We start from the raw sequence: 23,944 nt of genomic DNA on the forward strand, positions 1-23,944 counted from the left end.
AATATTTATACACCTAACATGAAAACACTCAAATACATAAAACAGTTAATAACAAACATAAAAGAGATAACTGATAGTAAGACAATAATAGTAAGGGACTTTAACACCCCACTTACATCAGTGGACAGCATCCAAACCAAAAAGCAGTGAGGAAACAATAGCTTTGAATAACACACTGGACCAGATGGATTTAACAGACATATTCAGAACATTCCATCCTAAAACAGCAAAATAATACACATTCCTTTCAAGTATACACAGAGCATTTTCCAGAATATATCACACATTAGACCACAAAACAAGTGTCAACAAATTAAAAAAAATCAAAGTCATACCATGCATCTTTTCTGACCACAACACTATGAAACACTATGAAACACAAGAAAAAAATCTAGAAAGACCACAAATATGGAAGTTAAATAATATGCTATTAAACAATGAATGGGTGAACCAAGAAATCAAAGAAGAAATTATAAATTACATGGAAACAAATGAAAATGAAAACAAAATGGTCCAAAAATTTGGGATGCAGCAAAAGTAGTTCTAACAGGGAAGTTGGTCACAACACAGACCTCCCTTAAGAAACAAGGAAAATATCAAATAAACAACCTAACCTTAATAGAAGGAAGGAAATAATAAAGTTTAGAGCCAAAATAAATGATATAGAAACAAAGAAAGAAATAGAGAAGGAAAGAAAGAGAGAGAAAGAGAGAGAGAAGAAAGAAAAAGAAAGAAAGAAAGAAGTAGGAGAAGAGAAGATGGCAGAAAGAAAGAAGTAGGAGGACACTGGGCTCACCGTGTCCTGCTGATCACTTAGATTCCACCCACATCTGCCTAAATAACCTAGAAAACTGCCAGAAGACTAGCAGAACGGACTCTCCAGAGCCAAACATAGACAAGAGGCCCACGGAAGAGGCTAGGAAGGGCGGAGGTGGTGTGCGCTACACAGACTGGTGGGAGGGAGCCAGGGTGGGGGTGGATGGGCAGCCCGCTGGGCAAGGCAGAGCCCCCAAGTCTGACTTGCAAAGTGGAAGGGCCGGTCGGAGTGAGTTCTGACAGCCAGCGGGACTTAACATCTGGAATATTATAAGTCAACAGCTCTGCTCAGAGAGTGGGAGAGTGAAAGGACACCAGGAGGGAGAGGTGTTGAGCCCTGGAAGACAGAGCTCAGCTCCGCAGGGAACAAAGGCGCTGGCCAACGCCATCTCCCTTGCCCATCTCCCTCACCCATCCCCCAGCCAAAATCCCAAAGGGAACCAGTTCCCATCACCGAACTTGCTTGCACTTCACAAACACCCAACACTGCACTTCTGTGGATCTATCCCTCTGACTGGTCGGCCTCCCTCCCTGGTGCTGCGGGGCCTCTCCCGCAGGGGACCACTGATGGCAAAGCGAGCTAAACCTACCCCTCCCGCCCCTGTGCACCTTGTGGATCCACTCCGGCTAATACGCCAGACCCCATGAAAGCAGCACCACAAGCCTGGCAGTGTGCAAGTAGCCCAGACAGGGGACACAGCACTCCACAGTAAGTCCTGCCCCTGGGAAAGGGAAAGATAAGGTACACACCAGTCTGACTGTGGCCCCAGCGCTGGGCTGGGGACAGACATCAGGTCTGACTGTGTCCCGCCCACCAAGGCAAGTTACTCCAGAGAGCACAGAGGAAGTGCCCTGCAGTTCCACGCCACCCCAGGGACTATCCAAAATGACAAAATGGAAGAATTCTCTTCAAAAGAAACTGCTGGAAGTAGCAGCAGCTAATGAATTGATCAAAAACAATTTAAGCAATATAACAGAACAAGAATTTAGAATGATAGTCATAAAATTAATGGCTGGGCTTGAAAAAAGTATAGAGGACAGCAGAGAATCTATTGCTACAGAGATCAAGGGACTAAGAAATAGTCATGAGGAGTTAAAAAATGTTATAAATGAGGTGCAAAATAAAATGGAGGTGACCACAGATCGGATTGAAGAGGCAGAGGAGAGAATAGGTGAATTAGGAGGTAAAATTATGGAAAAAGAAGGGGCTGAAAAAAAGAGAGATAAAAAAACCCAGGAGTATGAGGGGAGAATTAGAGAACTAAGTGATGCAGTGAAACGGAACAATATCCGTATAATAGGAATTCCAGAAGAGGAAGAGAGAGAAAGGGACTGAAGATGTACTTGAAAAAAATCATAGCTGAGAACTTCCCTGATCTGGGGAGGGAAAAAGGCATTGAAATCCAAGAGGCACAGAGAACTCCCTTCAGATGTAACTTGAATCGATCTTCTTCACAACATATTATACTGAAACTGGCAAAATACAAAGATAAAGAGAAAATTCTGAAAGCAGCTAGGAATAAACACGCTCTAACATATAAAGGGAGACCAATAAGACTAGTGGCAGACCTATCTACTGAAACTTGGCAGGCCAGAAAGGAATGGCAGGAAATCTTCAACGTGATGAACAGAAAAACTATGTAGCCGAGAATCCTTTATCCAGCAAGTCTGTCATTCAGAATAGAAGGAGAGATAAAAGTCTTCCAAAACAAACAAAAACTGAAATAATTCATCACCACTAAACCAGCCCTACAAAAGATCCTAAGCTGGATTCTGTGAGTGAAATGTTGCAAGGACCACAAAGTACCAGAGACATCACTACAAGCATGAAACCTACAGATATCACAATGACTCTAAACCCATATCTTTCAATAATAACACTGAATGTAAATGAACTAAATGTGCCAACCAAAAGACATAGGGTATCAGAATGGATAAAAAAAACAAGACCCATCTATTTGCTGTCTACAAGAGACTCATTTTAGACCTGAGGACACCTTCAGATTGAGAGTGAGGGGATGGAGAACTATTTATCATACCACTGGAAGTCAAAAGAAAGCTGGAGTAGCCATACTTATATCAGACAAACTAGACTTTAAATTAAAGGCTGTAACAAGAGATGAAGAAGGGCATTATATAATAATCACAGGGTCTATCCATCAGGAAGAGCTAACAATTATAAATGTCTATGCACTGAATACAGGAGCCCCCAGATATGTAAAACAATCACAAACGTAAGCAATCTTATTGATAAGAATGTGGTAATTATAGGGGGCGTTAATACTCCACTTACAACAATGGACAGATCATTTAGACACAGGTTCAATAAAGAAACAAGGCCCCTGAATGATACAATGGATGAGAGGGACTTAACAGATATATTTAGAACTCTGCATCCCAAAGCAACAGAATATACTTTCTTCTCAAGTGCATATGGAACATTCTCCAAGACAGATCACATATTGGGTCACAAAACAGCCCTTCATAAGTATAAAAGAATTGAGATCATACCATGCATACTTTCAGAACACAATTCTATGAAGCTTGAAATGAACCACAGGAAAAAGTCTGGAAAACTTCCAAAAGCATGAAGGTTAAAGAACACCCTACTAAAGAATGAATGGGTCAACCAGGCAATTAGAGAAGAAATGAAAAAATATACAGAAACAAATGAAAATGAATATACAGCAATCCAAATGCTTTGGGATGCAGTGAAGGCAGTCCTGAGAGGAAAATACATTGCAATCCAGGCCTATCTCAAGAAACAAAAAAAATCCCAAATACAAAATCTAACAACACACCTAAAGGAAATAGAAGCAGAACAGCAAAGATACCCTAAACCTAGCAGAAGAAGAAAGATAATAAAGATCAGAGAAGAAATAAACAATATAGAATCTAAAGAAACCGTAGAGCAGATCAATGAAACCAAGAGTTGGTTTTTTGAAAAAATAAACAAAATTGATAAACCTCTAGCCAGGCTTCTCAAAAAGAAAAGGGAGATGACCCAAATAGATAAAATCATGAATGAAAACGGAATTATTACAACAAATCCCTCAGAAATACAAACAATAATCAGGGAATACTATGAAAAATTATATGCCAAGAAACTGGACAACCTGGAAGAAATGGACAGATTCCTAAGCAACCACACACTCCCAAACTCAAACAGAAAGAAATAGAAAACTTGAACAGACCCATAACCAGCGAAGAAATTGAATCAGATATCAAAAATCTCCCAACAAATGAGTCCAGGGCCAGATGGCTTCCCAGGGGAATTCTACCAGACATTTAAAGCAGAGATAATACCTACCCTTCTCAAGCTGTTCCAAAAAATAGAAAGGGAAGGAAAACTTCCAGACTCATTCTATGAAGCCAGTATTACTTTGATTCCTAAACCAGACAGAGACCCAGTAAAAAAAGAGAACTACAGGCCAATATCCCTGATGAATATGGATGCAAAAATTCTCAATAAGATACTAGCAAATCGAATTCAACAGCTTATAAAGAGAATTATACACCATGATCAAGTGGGATTCATTCCTGGGATGCAGGGCTGGTTCAACATTCGCAAATCAATCAACGTGATACATCATATTAATAAAAGAAATATAAGAACCATATCATCCTGTCAATTGATGCAGAAAAAGCATTTGACAAAATTCAACATCTTATCTTAATAAAATCCCTCGAGAAAGTCGGGATAGAAGGAACATACTTAAACATCATAAAAGCCATTTATGAAAAGGCCACATCATAAAGCCAATATCATCCTCAATGGGGAAAAACTGAGAGCTTTTTCCCTGAGATCAGGATCACGACAGGGATGTCCACTCTCACCACTGTTGTTTAACATAGTGTTGGAAGTTCTAGCATCAGCAATCAGACAACAAAAGGAAATCAAAGGCATCAAAATTGGCAAAGATGAAGTTAAGCTTTCACTTTTTGCAGATGACATGATATTATACATGGAAAACCTGATAGACTCCACCAAAAGTATGCTAGACTGATACATGAATTCAGCAAAGTCACAGGATACAAAATTAATGTACAGAAATCAGTTGCATTCTTATACACTAACAATGAAGCAACAGAAAGATAAAGAAACTGATCCCATTCACAATTGCACCAAGAAGCATAAAATACCTGGGAATAAACCTAACCAAAGATGTGAAAGATCTGTATGCTGAAAACTATAGAAAGTTTATGAAGGAAATTGAAGAAGATATAAAGAAATGGAAAAACATTCTGTGTTCATGGATTGGAAGAATAAGTATTGTTAAAATGTCAATACTACCCAAAGCAATCTACACATTCAATGCAATCCCAATCAAAATTGCACCATCATTCTTCTCAAAGTTAGAACAAGCAATCCTAAAATTTATATGGAACCACAAAAGAACCCAAATAGCGAAAGTAATTTTGAAGAAGACCAAAGCAGGAGGCATCACAATCCCAGCCTTTAACCTCTACTACAAAGCTGTCATCATCAAGACAGCATGGTATTGGCACAAAAACAGACACATAGACCAATGGAATAGCATAGAAACCCCAGAATTAGATGCACAAAAGTATGGCCAACTAATCTTTTACAAACCAGGAAAGAATATCCAATGGACAAAAGACAGTCTCTTTAACAAATGGTGCTAGGAGAACTGGACAGCAACATGCAGAAGGATGAAACTAGATCACTTTCTTACACCATTCAATAAACTCAATGGAGTTTGCGTTCAATAAACTCAAAATGGATAAAGGACCTGAATGTGAGACAGGAAACCATCAAAACCCTAGAGGAGAAAGCAGGAAAAGACCTCTCTGACCTCAGCCGCAGCAATTTCTTACTTGACACATCTCCAAAGGCAAGGGAATTAAAAGCAAAAATGAACTATTGGGACCTCATGAAGATAAAAAGCTTCTGCACTGCAAAGGAAACAATCAACAAAACTAAAAGGCAACCAATGGAATGGGAAAAGATATTTGCAAATGACATATCGAACAAAGGGTTAGTATCCAAAATCTATAAAGAGCACACCAAACTCCACACCCGAAAAACAAATAATCCAGTGAAGAAATGGGCAGAAAACATGAATAGACACTTCTCTAAAGAAGACATCCAGATGGCCAACAGGCACATGAAAAGATGCTCAATGTCACTCCTTATCAGGGAAATACAAATCAAAACCACACTGAGATATCACCTCATGCCTTTCAGAGTGGCTAAAATGAACAAATCAGGAGAACTATAGATGCTGGCGAGGATGTGAAGAAACGGGAACCGTCTTGCACTGTTGCTGGGAATGCAAACTGGTGCAACTGCTCTGGAAAACAGTGTGGAGGTTCCTCAAAAAATTAGAAATAGATCTACCCTATGACCCAGCAATAGCACTGCTAGGAATTTACCCAAGGGATACAGGAGTGCTGATGCATCGGGGCACTTGTACCCCAATGTTTATAGCAGCACTTTCAACAATAGCCAAATTATGGAAAGAGCCTAAATGTCCATCAACTGATGAATGGATAAAGAAATTGTGGTTTATATACACAATGGAATACTACATGGCAATGAGAAAGAATGAAATATGGTCTTATGTGGATCCTAAGAAACTTAACAGAAGACCATGGGGGAGGGGAATGGAAAAAAAAGAGTTTAGAAAGGGAGGGAGCCAAAACATAAGAGACTCTTAAAAACTGAGAATAAACTGAGGGTTGATGGGGGGTGTGGGAGGGAGGGGAAGGTGGGTGATAAGTATTTAGGAGGGCACCTGTTGGAATGAGCACTGGGTGTTGTATGGAAACCAATTTGAGAATAAATTTCATATTTAAAAAAAAGAAAGAAAGAAAGAAAAGAAAAGAAAGAAAAAGAGCAGTTCAATGAAACCAGGAGCTTGTTCTTTGTAAAGATCAACAGGAGTGCCTTGATGGCTCAGTTGGTTAAGCATCTGACTTCAGCTCAGGTCATGATATTGTGGTCCATGATTTCAAGCCACACATCAGTCTGTGCTGACAGCTCAGAGCTTGGAGCCTGCTTCAGGTTCTGTCTCCCTCTCTCACTGCCCCTCCCCCACTCACACTCTGTCTCTTTCAAAAATAAATATATATTTAAAAAAAAGAAAAGATCATAACCTCTAGGAAGATTCATTTAAGGAAAAGATATCCCAAAGAAACAAAATTAATAATGAAAGAGGAAAAATAACAACCAACACTACAGAAATACAAACAATTTTAACAGAATATTATGAAAACCTAAATGCCAAAAACTTGGACAACTTAGAAGAAATGGATAAATTCCTAGAAACATATAGCCTACCAAAACTAAAGCAGGAAGAAATATAAAATTTGAACAGACCAATCACTAGCAATGAAACTGAATCAGTAATAACAATAATAAAAAAAAACCTCCCCCAAAACAAAAACCCAGGACCAGGTAGCTTCACAGGCAAATTCTACAAACATTTAAGAAGCGTTAATACACATTCTTGTTAAACTATTCCAAAAAATACAAGAGGAAGGTAAACATCCAAATTCATTCCATGAGGCCAGTATCAGCCTGATACTAAAACCAGATAAAGACACCATAATGAAAGGAACTACAGGCTAATATCTCTCATGAATAGTGATGTAAAATCGCCAACAAAATACAAGCAAAACAAATCCAATAATAATGTAAAAAATCATATACCACAATCAAGTGGAATTTATTCCTAGGACACAAGGGTGGTTTAATATGCACAAAGCCATCAACATGATACATCACATCAATAAGAGAAAGGATAAGAACCATATGATCACTTTAATCAATACAGAAAAAGCATTTGACAAAGTACAACACACATTCATGATAAAAACTCTGCATAGTAGGTCTAGATGGAACATATCTCAACATAATAAAGGCCTTATATGAAAAACCCACAGCCAACATCATACTCAATGGTGCAAAACTGGGTGTTTCCCCTAAGGTCAGGAATAAGACAAACATATCCACTCTTGGGAGACAAACCAAGAAATACCCTTAACTATAGAGAACAAACCAATGGTTACCAAAAGGGGATAATATGGGATGAGGATTAAAGAGTACATTTATCATGATGAAACAAAATAAAATAAAATTATTTTTAAAAATAAGCAAAAATAAACCAAAACCAAAAACAAAACCAGGTCAGACAAATTGAAAAAAGAAAGCATATACATAGGATCAAAAGGATGTATGCTGAGAAAAGATATAAAATCTTAAGGTTCTGCCTCAGATTTTTCTCAAGGTTGAGTCCTGTTAATTAGTAAAGGGCTTCCACACCAATCTCTAAAACCTGGGAGAGGTAGTTGTTTCTTCAAATGCCTAAATTTCAACATAAGTTCACTATACATACAAAGAAACATGGAAAGAGGTCCCATTTAAAGAAACTAAACAAATGTCCAGAAAATGTCCATGAAGAAGCACACAATTGGACATATACAACAGACTTTAAAATAACTATCTTAAATATGTTCAAAAGTTATAGGAAAACACAAAGAACTAAAGAAAATTGGGAAGTATATGAGCAATATGAGAATAAAAAAAAACTCCAGAAATATAACTTATAAAAAAGAACCAAAGAGAAGTTCTGGAGCTGAAAAGTATAACTGAATTTAAATTTCACTAGATGGATTTAAGAGCAGACTCAGACAGAAGAGAACATGAACACAATTCATTTGAAATTGTGGAATCTGGGGAGCAAAAAATGATAGACTAAAGTGAACATAACATGAGGAACCTATGGGATACTATCAAACATATCAATATATGTATCATGGGATTTCCAGAAGAAGGAGAGAAAAGGGCAGGGTGATTATTTGAGGAAATGATCTTTAAAACCCTCCATATTTGCAAAATGTCATGAGTATACAAATACAATAAGCTTAATGAACTCCAAGTAGCATAGATATACAGAGACGAAACCAAGACATATTGAAATCAAAGTGTCAAGAGCCAAAGATAAAAAGGGAATCCTGAAAGCATCAAGAGAGAAATGACTTGTCATTGTCTATAAGAAATCCCCACAGAACACTCGGGGAAATTTTCAGAAGAAAGCTTGCAAGTCAAAAGGCAGTGAATGATATATTTAAAGGCCTGAAAGAAAGAAAAATATCAAATGAAAACTCTATAACTAGCAAAACTACTCTTCATAAATTAAAGAGAAATAAAGACATTATGAGATAAAAAGACAAAACCAAGAATTTTATTACCACCAGACACGGTACAGAAGAAATCCTAAAAGAAGTCCTTCAAGTTGAAAGTAAGAGATGCTAAACAGTGACTCAAAGCCATATAAAAATATAAAATTCTCTAGCAAAGGTAAATACATGGACATATATGTAAAAACCAGTATTATCATTTTGCTTAATAACTCCACTCTTCATTTTCTACAAGATTTAAAAGATAAATACAAAAATAAGTATAAACCTCTGCAGATGGGTACAAAAGATGTAAAGACATTACTGGGGACATCAAAAACATGAAGAAAAGGGGGTTAATCTAAAAGGAGTAGAGTTTTGTATGCAATTGAAGTTAAACTGGTGTCAATTTGTCATCATTTTAGGATTCTGTATGTAATCCCTATGCTAACAACAAAGAAGATATCTATAGACTATTCCTGAAATAAAATGCAAAGGGAACCAACTGTGTATCTGCAAAATATCAACTACCACAAATGAAGGCAGCAGTGAAGGAAATGAGGGATAAAAAAGCTATAAGACATACAGAAAAAAACTAACCAAATGACAAAAGTAGTGCTTCCCTATCAGTAATTTAGTATAAATGGACTAAACGCTTTAAAAAAACACAGATTAATAGAAAGAAGTTCAAAAAGAATATCCAACTACAGATAGTCTCCAACTTATGATGGTGCAACTTATGATTTTTTGACTTGCTGATAGTGCAAAAGTAATACCCATTCCGTAAAAACTTGTACTTTGAATTTTGAATTTTGAGCTCTTCTCAGGCTAGCAATACACTGTACAACACTCTCTTGTGATACTGGGAAGAAGCAGTGAGCCACAACTCCCAGTCACCCACACAATCATGAGGGTAAACAACCAATATATGAACAGCTATTCTGTACACATATAATCATTCTGTTTTTCACTTTCAGTTAAGTACTCAATAAATTACAAGAAATATTTAACACTCTATTATAAAATATGCATTGTGTTAGATGATTTTGCCCAACTGTATACTAATGTTTTTTCAGCATGTTTAAGGTAGACTAGGCTAATCTATGATGTTCAGTAGTTTAGGTATATTAAATGCATTTTTTATTTATGATATTTTCAACTTATAATGGGTTTTTCAGGACTAACCCCTTCATAAGTCAAAGAAGATCTGTATATATTGTTTATAAGAGACTCACTTTAGAAATAAAGATACACACAGGTAGGAAAAGATACCCCAAGCAAAGACAAACCGAATGAGTGCAAGGTTAGCTATACCAATATCAAACAAAATAGACTTTAAGTGAAAAACAAGAGACAACATTATTATAATGATAAAAGGGTTCATTCAATAAGAAGACATAACTAATATAAACATATACGAAACAAACTTGAGAGTTCCAAAATAGATGAAGCAAACACTGACAAAGTTGAAGAGAGAAACAACAGTAATAGAGGACTTTAACAGACTACTTTCAATAGTGGACAGAACATCCAGATGGAATACATGGAGGACTAAAACAACACTATAGATCCGTTGGAACTAACAGACCTACACAGAACACTCCACCCAACAACAGCAGAATGCATATTTTTCTCAAGTGTACATGGAACATTATCCAGCATAGAACATAGGCTGGGTGATCAGGATACCACATATAGATCACAAAACAAGTGTTCATAAATTGTAAAATATTAAAATTATACACTGTATCCTTTCAATCACAATGGAATGAATTTAGAATTTAATAGCAACAGGAGAACTGGAAAATTTATTTTTGAGACAGAGAGACACAGAGTGTGAGTCGGGGAGGGGCAGAGAGAGAGGGGAAACACAGAATCCAAAGCAGGCTCCAGGCTCTGAGCTGTCAGCACAGAGCCGGATGCGGGGCTGGAACTCACGTACTGTGAGATCATGACCTGAGTGGAAGTTGGATGCTTAACTGATTGAGCCACCCAGGTGCCCAAAACAATACATTCTTAAACAACCAATGGGTCAAAGAAGAATTCACTCAGGAAATTAGAAAATACTTGAGACAAATGAAAATGAAAACAATATACTAAAACTTATGGGATAGAGTGAAAGTAGTTCTAAGAGGGAAATTTATAGGTGTAAATTCATTAATAAAGATCTTATAACAATAACTTACCTTTATATCTTAAATAAAAGAAGTAAAACAAGCTAAAGTCAAAACTAGGATAAGGAAGAAAATAATACAAAGCAGAGATAAGCAAAATACAAAATAGAAAAACAATAGAGAAAATCAGTGAAACCTAGAGTTAGTTCCTCAAAACCACCAACAAAATTGACAAAATTATTGCAAGATGGCCTCTGGAAAAAAATAGAAGACTCAAAAACCTAAAACTATTAATGAAAAAAGGGACATTGCAATTTATTTTACAGAAATAAAAAGGATTATAAGTGAGTATTATGAACAATTATACACCAACAAATTGGATAACTGAGAGGAAATGGATAAATTCCCAGGAATACATGACCACTGAAACTGAATCATGAAAAAAAAATAGAAAATCTGAACAGACTAGTAAGGAGATTGAATCAGTAATCAAAAACCTAACAGAGAAAATCTCAGGACCAGATGGTTTCACTAGTGAATGGTGAATTCTAGCGAACATTTAAGGGGGAATTAACATTAACCCTCCTTAAACTCTTGTCAAAAAATTGGATAGAAGGGACTATTTCCAAACTCATGAGGCTAGAATTAACTTTGATACCAAAACCTAGAAAAAGGCACTACAAGAAAACTACAGATTAACATCCCTGCTGAATATTGATGCAAAACTCTTTAGCAAAATTCTGGCAAACAGAATGCAACAGAACATTAAAACATTTTACACCAGGACTCAAGTGAGATTTATCCCAGAAATACAAGGGAGGTTCAACATATAGAAATCAGCCCATTTAATACAACATAGTACAAGATGAAGAACACACATACTCTGATCTAAATTAACGCAGAAAAAAACATTTAACAAAAGTCAATACTTTTTCATGATAACACTCAACAAACTCGGAATAGAAGGAAATTACTTCAAAGTAATGATAGCCATATGTGGAAAACCTAGAACTAATATTTTACTTAGGGTGGAAGCCTGAAGGAGTTTCCTCTACGATTGGAAACAAAATTGCCCAGTCTTACCACTTCTATTTAACATACTGGAAGTCCTAGTCAGAGCACTTAAAAAGACTTAAAAGGCATCTAAATTGAAAGATAAGACGCACAATGATCTCTGTTCACAGATAACGTTATCTTATATGTAGAAAACCCTAAAGAGTCCATACAAAAAGAAACAAAAATTTTAGAATAAATGAATTCAGGGCCACCTGGGTGGCTCAGTCAGTTAAGTGTCTGACTTTGGCTCAGATCATGATCTCACAGTTCGTGGGTCCGAGGCCCATGTCCAGCTCTGTGCTGAAAGCTCAGAGCTTGGAGCCTGCTTCAGATTCTTTCACACATTTGTTTTCTCTCTCTCTCTCTCTCTCTCTCGCGCGCGCTTTCTTAAAAATAAATATTTAAAATTAAAAAAAAAACGAGTAAATGAATTCATCACAGTTGTTGGATACAAAATCAACATAGAAAAATCAATCACATTTCTTTTTTTTTTTTCCAATGTTTATTCATTTTTGAGAGACAGAGAGAGACAGAGCATGAGCTGGGAAGGGGCAGAGAGAGGGAGACACAGAATCTGAAGCAGGTTCCAGGCTCCAAGCTGTCAGCACAGAGCACAACGTGGGGCTCAAACTTACGAACTGCGAGATCATGACCTGAGCTGAAGTCGGACGCTCAACCGACTGAACCACCCAGGCGCCCCTCAATCACATTTCTATGTACTGACAATGAACAATCCCAAAGGAAAAGTAAAAACTATAAGTGAACATTCCTGAAGGAAAAGGAAGGAGACAAAAATTAATGGAAAGATTATGCTAAGTGAAATAAGTCAGACTGAGAAAGACAACGTATTATTTTTACTCATAAGTAGAATCTAATAAAAATATGAATAAACAAAAAGCAGAATTAGACCTATAAATGTAATACAGAGAACAAACTGATGCTTGTCAAAAGGGAGGGGGTAGAGATGACTGGGAGCTACAGACTTTGACTTATGGAATGAATAAATCACAGGAATAAAAGGCACAGCATAAGGAATATAATCATTGATATTTTAATAGCATTGTATGGGGGCAGATTGTAACTACAATAGCCGTAAACATAGCATAATGTATAAACTTGTGGGCTGTACACCTGAAACTAATGTAACATTCTGTGTCAGTTATACTCAAATTAAAAAAATATGATTTAATAATTCATGGATTGGAAGATTCACTATTGTTAAGATGTCAATATTACACAGTATTCTACAGATCAGCATTTTATAAGAATTGCATTTGATGGCATTTTTTGTAGATACAGAAAAGATTCATTCCAAAATATTTATATATAAAAAATTCTTACTAAATTTTATATAGGGACTCCTAATAACCAAAACAATCTTGAAAAGTAAGAACAAAGTTGGACTTACTGATTTAAGAACTTACTGCAAAGACATGGTAATGAAAACAGTATGGTACTGACATAAAAACAGACATAAAAAGTAATGAAATAAAATAAAAAGCATACAAACAAATCTTTCATTTATGACCAAATGATTTTTGATAAGCATGCCAAGGCCACTTAATGGGAAAAGAACATTCTTAAAAATGGTGTTGAGAAAACTAACCACACACACAAAAATGAAGTTAGACCCTTTCCTTATACCATATGTGAAAATTAACTCAAAATGAATAAAAGACCTAAGTAAAACGGTAGACCTCTTATAAGAAAACAGGGGGGGAAAGCTTCATGGCACTGGATTTGGCAATAATTTCTTGGATATGACACTAAAAACACAAGAAAGAACAACAACGACAAAAATTAGATATACTGGACTTCACCAAAATTAAATTTTTTTGTGCTTCAAAGGACAGAGTGAAAAGTCAACTCATAGAATAGGAGAAAATACTTGCAAATCATATACCTAATTAAGTGTTGCTACCCAGAATATATAGAGAAGTCCTGTAATTCAATAATAATAAAAAAATCAAACAACCTGATTAAAAATTGGGCAAAGGATTTGAATAGATATTTCTTCAAAAAATATACAAATGGGCAATAAGTACATGAAACGACGCTCAACATCACTAATCATTAGGGAAATGCAAATAAAAATCACAATAAAATGCTATTTCACACTCATTAGGATAACTATTGTCAGGATATATACCCAAAAGAATTGAAAACAGTGACTCAGATAGTGGTACTCTCATATTCATAAGCAGCATCATTAATAATAGCCAAATCATGGAAGCAACCCAAGAGTCACCGATAAATGAATGGTTAGGCAAAATGTGGTATATGCATTCAGTAGGATGTAAGTAAGGCTTAAAAATGAAATTCTGACACATGCTACACACATATGAACCTTGAAGGCATTATGCTAAGTGACATGTCAGTCACAAAAGGGCTGATATTACATGATTCCACTTATATGAGATACCTCAGGTAGTCAAATCATAGAGGCAGAAAGTAAAACAGCAGTTCCTGAGAATAGAGAGAGAGGATAATGCACTATTAAATGTTTAATGGGTAGAAGAGTGTCAGTTTTGGGGAAGATGAAAATGTTCTGGAGAATAGATGGTGGCAATGGTTGCACAACAATGTGAATGGACTTAAGCACAGAACTGTACGCTTAAAAATGGTTATGGTGGAAAAGTTTGTTATGTGTATTTAACCAAAGTTTTAAAAGTGGAAAAAAAGTTAATTTAGAAATCATTTTCATTTGATTTGGAAATTAGGTGATAAATTACTCCAGGTTTACATCCATATGAAGAATAACTGACAGGTTGTTCTTTTGCTTAACCAGTAATTTCTTCATTCATTAAATGCACAGAAAATGAAATGTTCTTTTTCTTTTGTTTTAGTGAGACTGAAGATTTTTCCTCAGATACAAGTGCCAAAATATTAGAAGGTTGGATTTATTATTTTTCTTAAATTAGAAAGCATTCAAAAGAAGACTGCTTTACTGCTTTGATAAACTTTTTACTAATTACTTATTGTTTGTTTACTGCCTTGTTTACTGCTTTGATGATTTTTTTTAGTTACCAAACCTGAGATTGATATTTTTTTCCTGCAAATTTATCTATTTTGGAGGAAAATAATCCATTACTACATCACTCAGGTGTTAAAATGAGCCAACTAGTTTGCCTTTTCTGAATTACTGTTAAGATTTTATTAATGATTTTGATCAAGAAAATGGTGTGATATTATGAATTCAGTTACCATGCTCCTGTGAAAAATATTCATAAAATAAGGTTGCACCATACAATAGTTTTTACTTGAGTTGGAACCCATTATACTAGCATTTAGCGATTTCTTACCCTTCCTTTGTACTTAGTCCTACCATAATGTACAAGAAAGGGGAGGGGCCTTTTAGAGCTAAATATATTTGCTCACATTAATATCTGACTAGTATGGACTTCACTTGAAAAAAAGAAATCTCTATTTTTATTTTACTCTAAGGAGTGATACCTACTCCTTCGAACATTTGTGAGAACTTTTTGGTGAAACCTCAGAGGATCAATGTGGTTCTAAGAGTGTTCATAGGTACAAGAAGTAGAGTGTCATGTTTAACACAAAGCGGCCTTAAAATTCAAACCACAGTGGGGTGCCTGGATGGCTCAGTTGTTTAGCATCTGATACTTGGTTTCAGCGTAGCTCATGACCTCACAGTTCGTGAGATCAAGCTGTATCTCAGGCTCTACACTGATAGCAGGAAACCTGCTTGGGATTCTGATTCCTGTCTCTGTCTCTGCCCCTCCTCTGCTTGTGTTCTCTCTCCTTGTCTCAAAATAAATAAACTTAAACAAACAAACAAAAAACCTCAAACCACAGGTTTACCCTGGCTATTCCAAACACACAACACCACTCAAGGAGTTACTTTAAAAACATAGTTTCTTATCTTCGAAGTGAAATTATTTTCATTAAGATGATTCATAGAATAGCAATAAATATGCCAGAATTCCATGAACATACCATAATCAGAAGATGTCACAATAATCACTAATCACACATGTATTATGGAATCATAGGCTGCTAGAGAAACTATTCATAACAACCCCCATCATGTTTACATGAGGAAACTCAAGCTCAGGGTGAGGAAACAATTTTGCCAAGGTTACTTTGAGTCAAAGGCAGAGTCAATTCTGGATCCTAAATCTCCTCACCATAAATGTATTGTGGGTGTTTTTTCCCATTTTTTTTTTGCAATGATCATGCTTAATTCTTATATCCTTCTGCAATATTTTAGCTGCCCAATTCAATCTTTTATTTATTCATTCATTCAAATATTTACTAAGCATCTCCTTTGTGCTCTAGGATCCTATATGTGAACAAAACTGACAAAGTCCTTAATCTCATAGAATTTATACTTGAGTGGGCATCAAAGGGTAAGGACATGAACAAGATGATTCCAGATATTTATAAGTATTTCCCATCTCATCTGGGACAAAAGCAAAAGAAATTACAATGGCTTGTAAAATCTTACATCATCTGGATATCACTCCACCCCCTTTTACTTCTCTAACTTCCTCCTCTGTTTCTCTTTTCAGCTCTCTGCCCCAGCCTCACTGACCTTAAACATTCCAGGCATTCAGGCCTTTGCTCTTTCTGATCCTTGTGTCGTGCTCTTCCCCCTACATCTCCCTTGCTTACCCCTCACCTTGAGGTCTTTGCTCAAGTTTCATCTTCTCAGTGAGATCTTCTTTTACCATACTCTGAAATTGTACCCTCATTCTCACCATGGCACTAACTCTTCCACTTCTTGCCTGATTTTTCTCACTGGCACTTATAACTTTCCGATAGACTGTTAGTTGTTGTTTTTGTCACTATCTCCTTCTAGAATGTAAGTTCCCACTGTTCCCAAGAACCTAAAATAGGCTTATAGTAGGAGGACCATTTAGTAAAATAAGAGAGACGATGGGAATAACTAATGAAAGGCACAAGAATTTTGTTTTGGTTATGTTGAGATTGATTTACCCATTAGATGTTCAAGTTGAGGTGTCACATAAGAAACAGGATTTTTAAGATGGAGTTTAACAGAGAGGTCAGAGCTGGAAATTTATATTCTTTGTTTCATATAGGTATACAATAAAATAAGTTAACTCTGAACATCTGAGATCCTCAACTATCAGGAATTTTTCTATGACTTTTCATCAAAACAAACTCCTAGTATATGCTGGGAAGTTGACAGCCATTTAGCCTAGAAACTTAAAACCTATGTTTGGAATGATAGGCCTAGAAGTAAACCCAATACCCTCAGTCATTTAAAAGCAAAAGTCAGCTCAATTATGTGCAATATAGAGCCAGGTACTTTTAGAAAAATCATCAAACAACAATAAATTTTTACCAGTATTGTCAGATAAGTGCCATAATGAATCCCTGTCATATTTGAGTTATTTGAAGTTTTACTGCTACTTCTCTACCCCCCCAAAACCTACATTTGTCCAAAGGATAACTCAGAGAATGACCACTTGTCTTGGCCCTTGATGATGACATGTCTATAAAATGCAAAATTCTTATATATAAGATATCTCATTGAGTCCTGTTGCCAGACAGGCAGGGGAGAATCTCAATCACATTCTACATAATTAGGAAACAGTCAAATAAGTTAGATTCAATTTGCCAATGTTCTTCACTCTAAGAAGTAAAGCTAAAACTCAAACTCAGATTTTCTGCCTCCCTAGTGGTTGGTTTTTGTGAAACTTTTCTAATAATTTCTCTCTCTTTGTTTTTAATGTTTATTTATTTTTGAGAGAGACAGAGAGACAGAGCACGAGCTGGGGAGGAGCAGAGAGAGGGGAGACACAGAACCCAAAGCAGGCTCCAGGCTCTGAGCTGTCAGCACAAAGCCCAACACAGGGCTTGAACTCACAAACTGTGAGATCATGACCTGGGTCAAAGTCAGACTCTTAACCGACTGAGCCACCCAGGAGCCCCAAAACTTTTCTCTTAATTTCTAACTCCCTTAGTTTAAATTTGTTTTACAGGCATACTAACTTCCCCTGGAATTTAGGCAACTTTTGATTCTGTAGCAACTTCTCCAGATTTCCTCTTGGTATTGCCTCAAAATTCTCCTGGTTCTCACTCAAAGTATTTCATAAGACCAGCATCTTCTTCTTTGTTCCAATAATCTGCTTTTAATTAGCTATGTAGAATCAAAGAGTGTTAGAGCTGGAAGGCCCCTAGGAATCATCTATAAGGTAATCTCTTATTTTACATGTAAACAAATAAGCCTGCAGAAATTGAGTACTTATGGATAAACATGTGGCTATTAAGTAACAGAGTTGGCCTCTCCTACTAAATCATATTTCATCTTATAATTCCTAAAGGAAAGTCTAGGACATGCCCCAGAACTCTAGAGATCTTACCTATTTCAGTTGTGTTCCCAATGTCTGTACAGTGAAAGTGATAATAATTTCTTCTACCTAACTAAATTCTAGAACTTTCTGGTGAAAAATAATAAGACCAGGTTTGTCTCAATACTGTTCATGCCTAAAAAAAGAAAAAAAAATACTATTTTTTCCTTTTCTTTTTCCCCTTCCCAACAGGAAATTCTCAGGAGCAAAAGCCAGAGAATTCAGACAATGTGAAGGTAAATATTTTTCAATAAACTCTAATTAGCATACATGGAGTCCAGTTGAATATAGCCCAGTTTTCAAGGCCACATCAGGGCTTGGGGTGGTACAGTTTGTGGAACATCAGGAAACCTACCCCTATTCAGTATTTCTTCCTGCTCAGATCTTTCCCTCTGGCTAAGAACTATCCATGGAACTGAAGAAATCCCTTAATCAAAATTTTCACTTTACAGGTAAGTTATTCCTTGCTTACGTGCACAGAGTAACCCACTATTCCTCCCTAGAACCTAAATGGACTTCCACTCTTTAACTGTGTTACTACTGACACTGGAGAAAACCGTACAGGGAGTCACTTGGCCCTGTCTAAGGCAGGTAGACCCAAGTGAGGAACTTGGTGGAGGCAGGGAGGGAATAGAAGCTTTCAAAAATGGAGGAGACTGGCTTGCAGGAAATGAGCGCTGACTCCATCTATTTTTCTGTATTCCTAAGGACTGATTGTTTAAAGGCAGCTTTCCAAGAGGTTCAGCTACTCTCCACTATGAACTCAGGAAAAATTTTCCTCCTAATTCTTTTTAAAAGTTTCCAATGAGAGCCAAAGCTACAGATCTTCTTTTGTTTTTATCACTTTGTTTCTTGGCTCAATTTAACCCCACTTCTGAATTTCCCCTACACCATGCACATGGAATCCATCAATTACCCAGTCCCTTATCATCAGAGTCATCTTCGTCATACTAATGCCAAACCCTGAAGATGCTGGGAAGTTTCTTACTCAACCTAATCCTCATTTATGAATATAAACATCTATCTGACAACCTCGGGCTTACTTAGGCCATTATTTTCCAAGTAAAATCATATGGAAATAACAGGGAGACAGAATCTGTAGACTGATGACCTCATGACAGACTATTCCTTGTGTCAGGCTAAATTCCTTGCTAATCCTGACCCTTTTTTGGCTTTTTGCCCTTCCCATAACTTGCAGCTTTTTCCATGGTAAAACTATAGTTGAAGTTGTTATACCCAATCCAATTCAAAGTAAGGTGGACTAAGCACATTCTATGCCACCTCTATCTCTGATTACAACTAAAAACTCTGGACAACAACTGAGGATTCTGGAAAATAAATAATAGCAGGAGTTTGAGGGGACAAATAAAAACTCAAAGAATCACCAATTTCATTATGAGTTTTCCTGGTTTTGTACCCCCTTATCTCCTACTTTAGACCTAGAGCAATTCAAATCCTGGAATTGCATGGAAAGAATGGGCAGAATAAATCCCCAGGAGAAATCATTGCTCTCTCACCAGAATTAAGATATTCCTGTGGACTGGGAAGTAGAAGAATCTCACTTCTTTCCCACTTTTCCCATCTCTTGGCTCTGCCTCAAGGCAAGTTTCAGACACGAAGCTACATGGCAATGGCTGCAGAGGCTTGAGGCACTTAAAACTCTGTGAGAGAAAAATCCTTCCCTCTGACCAGAAGAATTAGGACAAGGTCTCCAGTAACCTGAAGAAGATTAAAAGGAAATCTGCTTTTTTTTCTCTGCTTCTTTTTGCCACTTTACTCTAGACATAAATGCAATCGTGGGATGTGTGAGACAGCACACAGAATGGGTAGCCACAGCATTCTAGCCATAGAACCAGAAAGGAGACTATTGAGAGTTAGGGATACGGAAAAAAAAAAGTCACAGAATATCGTCAGAATGGATCCCCTACAAATCTGTATGTCTCTCCTGTGTTGTTCATGTATGCAACTGGCCTGAATTTACATAAACAAAAGGCTTTGAGAACTTGAACTATAGCTTTAATAGTGGTGCACACACAGGGATGCTACGTATATATACTGCCAAGGCTTTGGAAACTGAATTTACATTGGAAACAGCTATAGAAGGGTAGGATGTGTGGTCTAAATCTAAGTGGGTTAATTACCTACTTAAGCAAACAGATAAAAAACTAAACCATCTCCAGAGTACTCTAACAGTTCTTAGAAATTCATAAGTTGTTTAAAATGCTCAAGATAGAATTCAAAATTACTTAACATACAAAGAAATAAGACAATGTCTACAACTTTTAAGGGAGAAGACAAGAGATACCAAGTATGATGCAACTAAAATTTTGGAATTTTCAGACAAAAACTTAAAGTGGTGGTTATAATGGTGTTCCATGAAGAAATGGCAATCTCTTATGAATAAATCTTATGAAAAGATAGATGTTCCTAAAATAACAAGTGTATTTATTCATCTCAGACACTTGGTAGCATCTCCTTGCCGGTGTTTAGATTAGGGATTCTGAAGTCAGTCTCACACATGTGGGCATTTTTTAAGAGATATCAATATCTGTCCCACCCTGAGAGATTTCAATTCAATTGGAGGTGTGGGACCTTGGGATTCATATTAAGAAAAAAGAATTTCCACAGGATGCCTGGATAGCTCAGTCGGTTAAGCGTCCAACTTCAGCTTGGGTTATGATCTCGCGGTTCATGAGTTCGAGATCCATGTCAGACTCTGCTCTGACAAATACAGATTCTGTGTCTCCCTCTCTCTTTGCCCCTCTCCCACTTGTACTCTCTTTCAAAAATAAATAAAACATTTAAAAATTTTTTTAAAAAATTTCCACATGTAACTATTGTGCTGCCAACACTGAGAATTAGTGTTTTAGATAGTCTTGGTTCCATTTTATTCCTCAGGTATATATTTGTTTTGAAATACATTAATAGATAAGCTACCTCAAGTCCTCTTTGAAGAACTATGATAAAACTCCTATAATACCTGGTGGTTTTTTACATAATCTATATGTAACATATTTTATGTTTCTTCATGAATTTAGGCCTTTTTAAAAAAATTCTCATCATTGATTTCCTTATTTAATAGCTAGTTTTATAAAATATATACAAGGTAGCCCAATTACCTATCCCAGTCTATTTTATGCCTTTCTGAGAAAATTGCTGCTTCTCTGTTCAAAGAGGTGATATAGGCCTACAGAGTAAAGCTAGTATCTGAGCCATGTTCCATGCCCAACTAGGTCCAGATAGCCTGCTTATTGCTCCAGACTCCAAAATACCTAAGATTTCCATAACAGGAAACTGGAGTTACATAGTGAACAGCCATTTTACCCCTTAACATCATCTCTCATATCATAAAAAGAATTTATAATTTGTTACTTATTTCAATACCCCCAAAAGAGGGAGGGGGCAGACAGAGCTGGCTTTTTTTGTGACTTAAGATGGCTGAGCATTTGATCATCATTGAATGGTATCCAAGGCCCACATCTATGACAAGGGTCAACCGTAGGTGCCATAATTGGCAAAAATTATGATCCTGTCTCAGTGGATAATTCTTTGAGACTTCAGAGCACAGACATTATTGATGTAAGGTGCTACAATGGTTGTACTACATCTTTTGGGGATTTCTAGGTATCTTAGTGTGTACTATCCAATAAAAGATTAAATAAGTACTTTACTTTGTCTTGGCAGTTTATCACCATCTTTGAAGGAAACAAGAATATTGTTGGCAATGTACATTCCTCAAAAGAAGTCATTTCAGGTACAAAATATACTATGCTTTAGCATTCATCCTGGAATGAGTGGCTCCTTCCTTGAAGTATTGATGCCTATTATCAATATGAGATTGAAATAATATTCTTACTATGTGTATGTTTGTGTGTATAACAATTTGCAGCTTATTATGTGGTACTTTTATTTTAACCTCAAATCATAGTTACAAATAATAGAACTAACATTTATTAGGAATTAAATATCCCCTTTTTATTAAAGAGGGAGGTGCGAGTCACCGAAGAAGAAAGTAAGAGTATATTATTCAAGGTCACCCTGCAGCTAATAAGCTGCAGAACTGGGATTCAAACACATATCTGCCCAACTTCAAAGCCTAAGTCCGTTCAATATAACCAGAATTCATACAGTTAAATGCCCACAGGAGCCATACAGGTAATGTTATAAACAAGAGCAGTAGGTTGAGCAAGGGTCTGTGGTGCACTGGAGATGGCATGTCCCATCTAAAGGAGGGGGGCGCCTGGGTGGCTTGGTCGGTTAAGCGCCCGACTTCAGCTCAGGTTATGATCTCACGGTCCGTGAGTTCGAGCCCCGCATGGGGCTCTGTGCTGACAGCTCAGAGCCTGGAGCCTGTTTCGGGTTCTGTGTCTCCCTCTCTCTCTGCCCCTCCCCTGTTCATGCTCTGTCTCTCTCTGTCTCAAAAATAAATAAACGTTAAAAAAAAAAAAATAAGGGAGGGAGCTGCTACTCAGCAATCACTGACACACTGGCTTGTTGCCAGGTCTTCCAATTGAAGTCTTCGCATTTTTCAAAAAAGTTAGAGGTGAAAATTCCTGACTTTTAAAGTTTAACACATAATCCAGAGTTCTTCTGAAATGTTTTGTGGACCAAACAAAACTTGTCTACATCCCCTACACCATACTATTCTGTCTCTGTGAATCATAAAGCCCTAGTTTAAAAAAGAGAAAATGGAGGGAATAACTATCTGAGGTTACACAGTCAACAAATACAAAGCTTTTAGTGCTCAAAAACAGATCTTCTGACTTTGATCCTCCACTCTTTCTTCCCTCCATAATGTGGTTTCATATTGTTGCCATTGCATCCCAGAATAAGCCCCATATTGGGTAATAACCAAAGATAGTCTATAGTTTTGCTACAGAAAGAACTACTAACAAGATAAACGCAGGGTTCGTGACTTTCTCATGTAGCTTATTAAGCTAGGATACCAGGCACCCTCTGGTCTTGAACAATATACAGTCATCTAATAAAGCATGTGGATTTGAGGCAGTGTCCCAAGTGTGTTTCCTGGAGCTGCTTTGCATTAGAACCACCCAGGGTACTTTTTTCACAATGTAGATTCCTGGACCCTCTCTAGCCTGCCTAAGTTAGCATCTCTGAGTAATGGTGCCCAGAGATCTGAATTTTTAACAGGACCACAAGTTTCAAGAACAGAAATTATTTTGTACCTCCAATGACAATTTCAGAAATCTTGCAACAATGCCTCAATCATGTCAGTAAAATTTTATCTTACTTTTTCAGAAAGTACATCTTTCTCTTTCATCTATGCTTTTGTGTCTTATCTGCTGCAAATTTTGTGGGTTTTTTTCCTTTTAAATTCTTAGGTCATTTTAAAAAATAATGGTAGAGTAAAAACCCTGAATATACTTTTTTGTTCTATATTTTTAGTTAAATTTACCGTTGCCTATCTTAACTTTAACTATAGAAGATTATCTTGCTAGAAAAGACAAATCTAGG

At 36.6% G+C, this 23,944-nt stretch overlaps 1 protein-coding gene across 4 annotated transcripts in view; it reads left to right on the top strand.

The window, feature by feature from the left end:
• The window catches only part of FSIP2 (fibrous sheath interacting protein 2), a 99,448-nt gene that overhangs the window by 69,903 nt on the left and 5,601 nt on the right, over positions 1–23,944 (top strand). For 3 of the 4 annotated variants that reach the window (XM_042949375.1, XM_042949378.1, XM_042949376.1), the window contains 3 exons: positions 14,978–15,024; positions 18,662–18,705; positions 22,154–22,223. In XM_042949375.1, the coding sequence (XP_042805309.1) occupies positions 14,978–15,024; positions 18,662–18,705; positions 22,154–22,223 (161 nt within the window). Of the gene's footprint in view, positions 1–14,977; positions 15,025–18,661; positions 18,706–22,153; positions 22,224–23,944 lie in introns of those variants that run through there. The other variant, XM_042949379.1, reaches the window with a different exon arrangement.

This window comes from Panthera leo, chromosome C1 (genome assembly GCF_018350215.1).
Source record: "Panthera leo isolate Ple1 chromosome C1, P.leo_Ple1_pat1.1, whole genome shotgun sequence".
NCBI lineage: Eukaryota > Metazoa > Chordata > Mammalia > Carnivora > Felidae > Panthera > Panthera leo.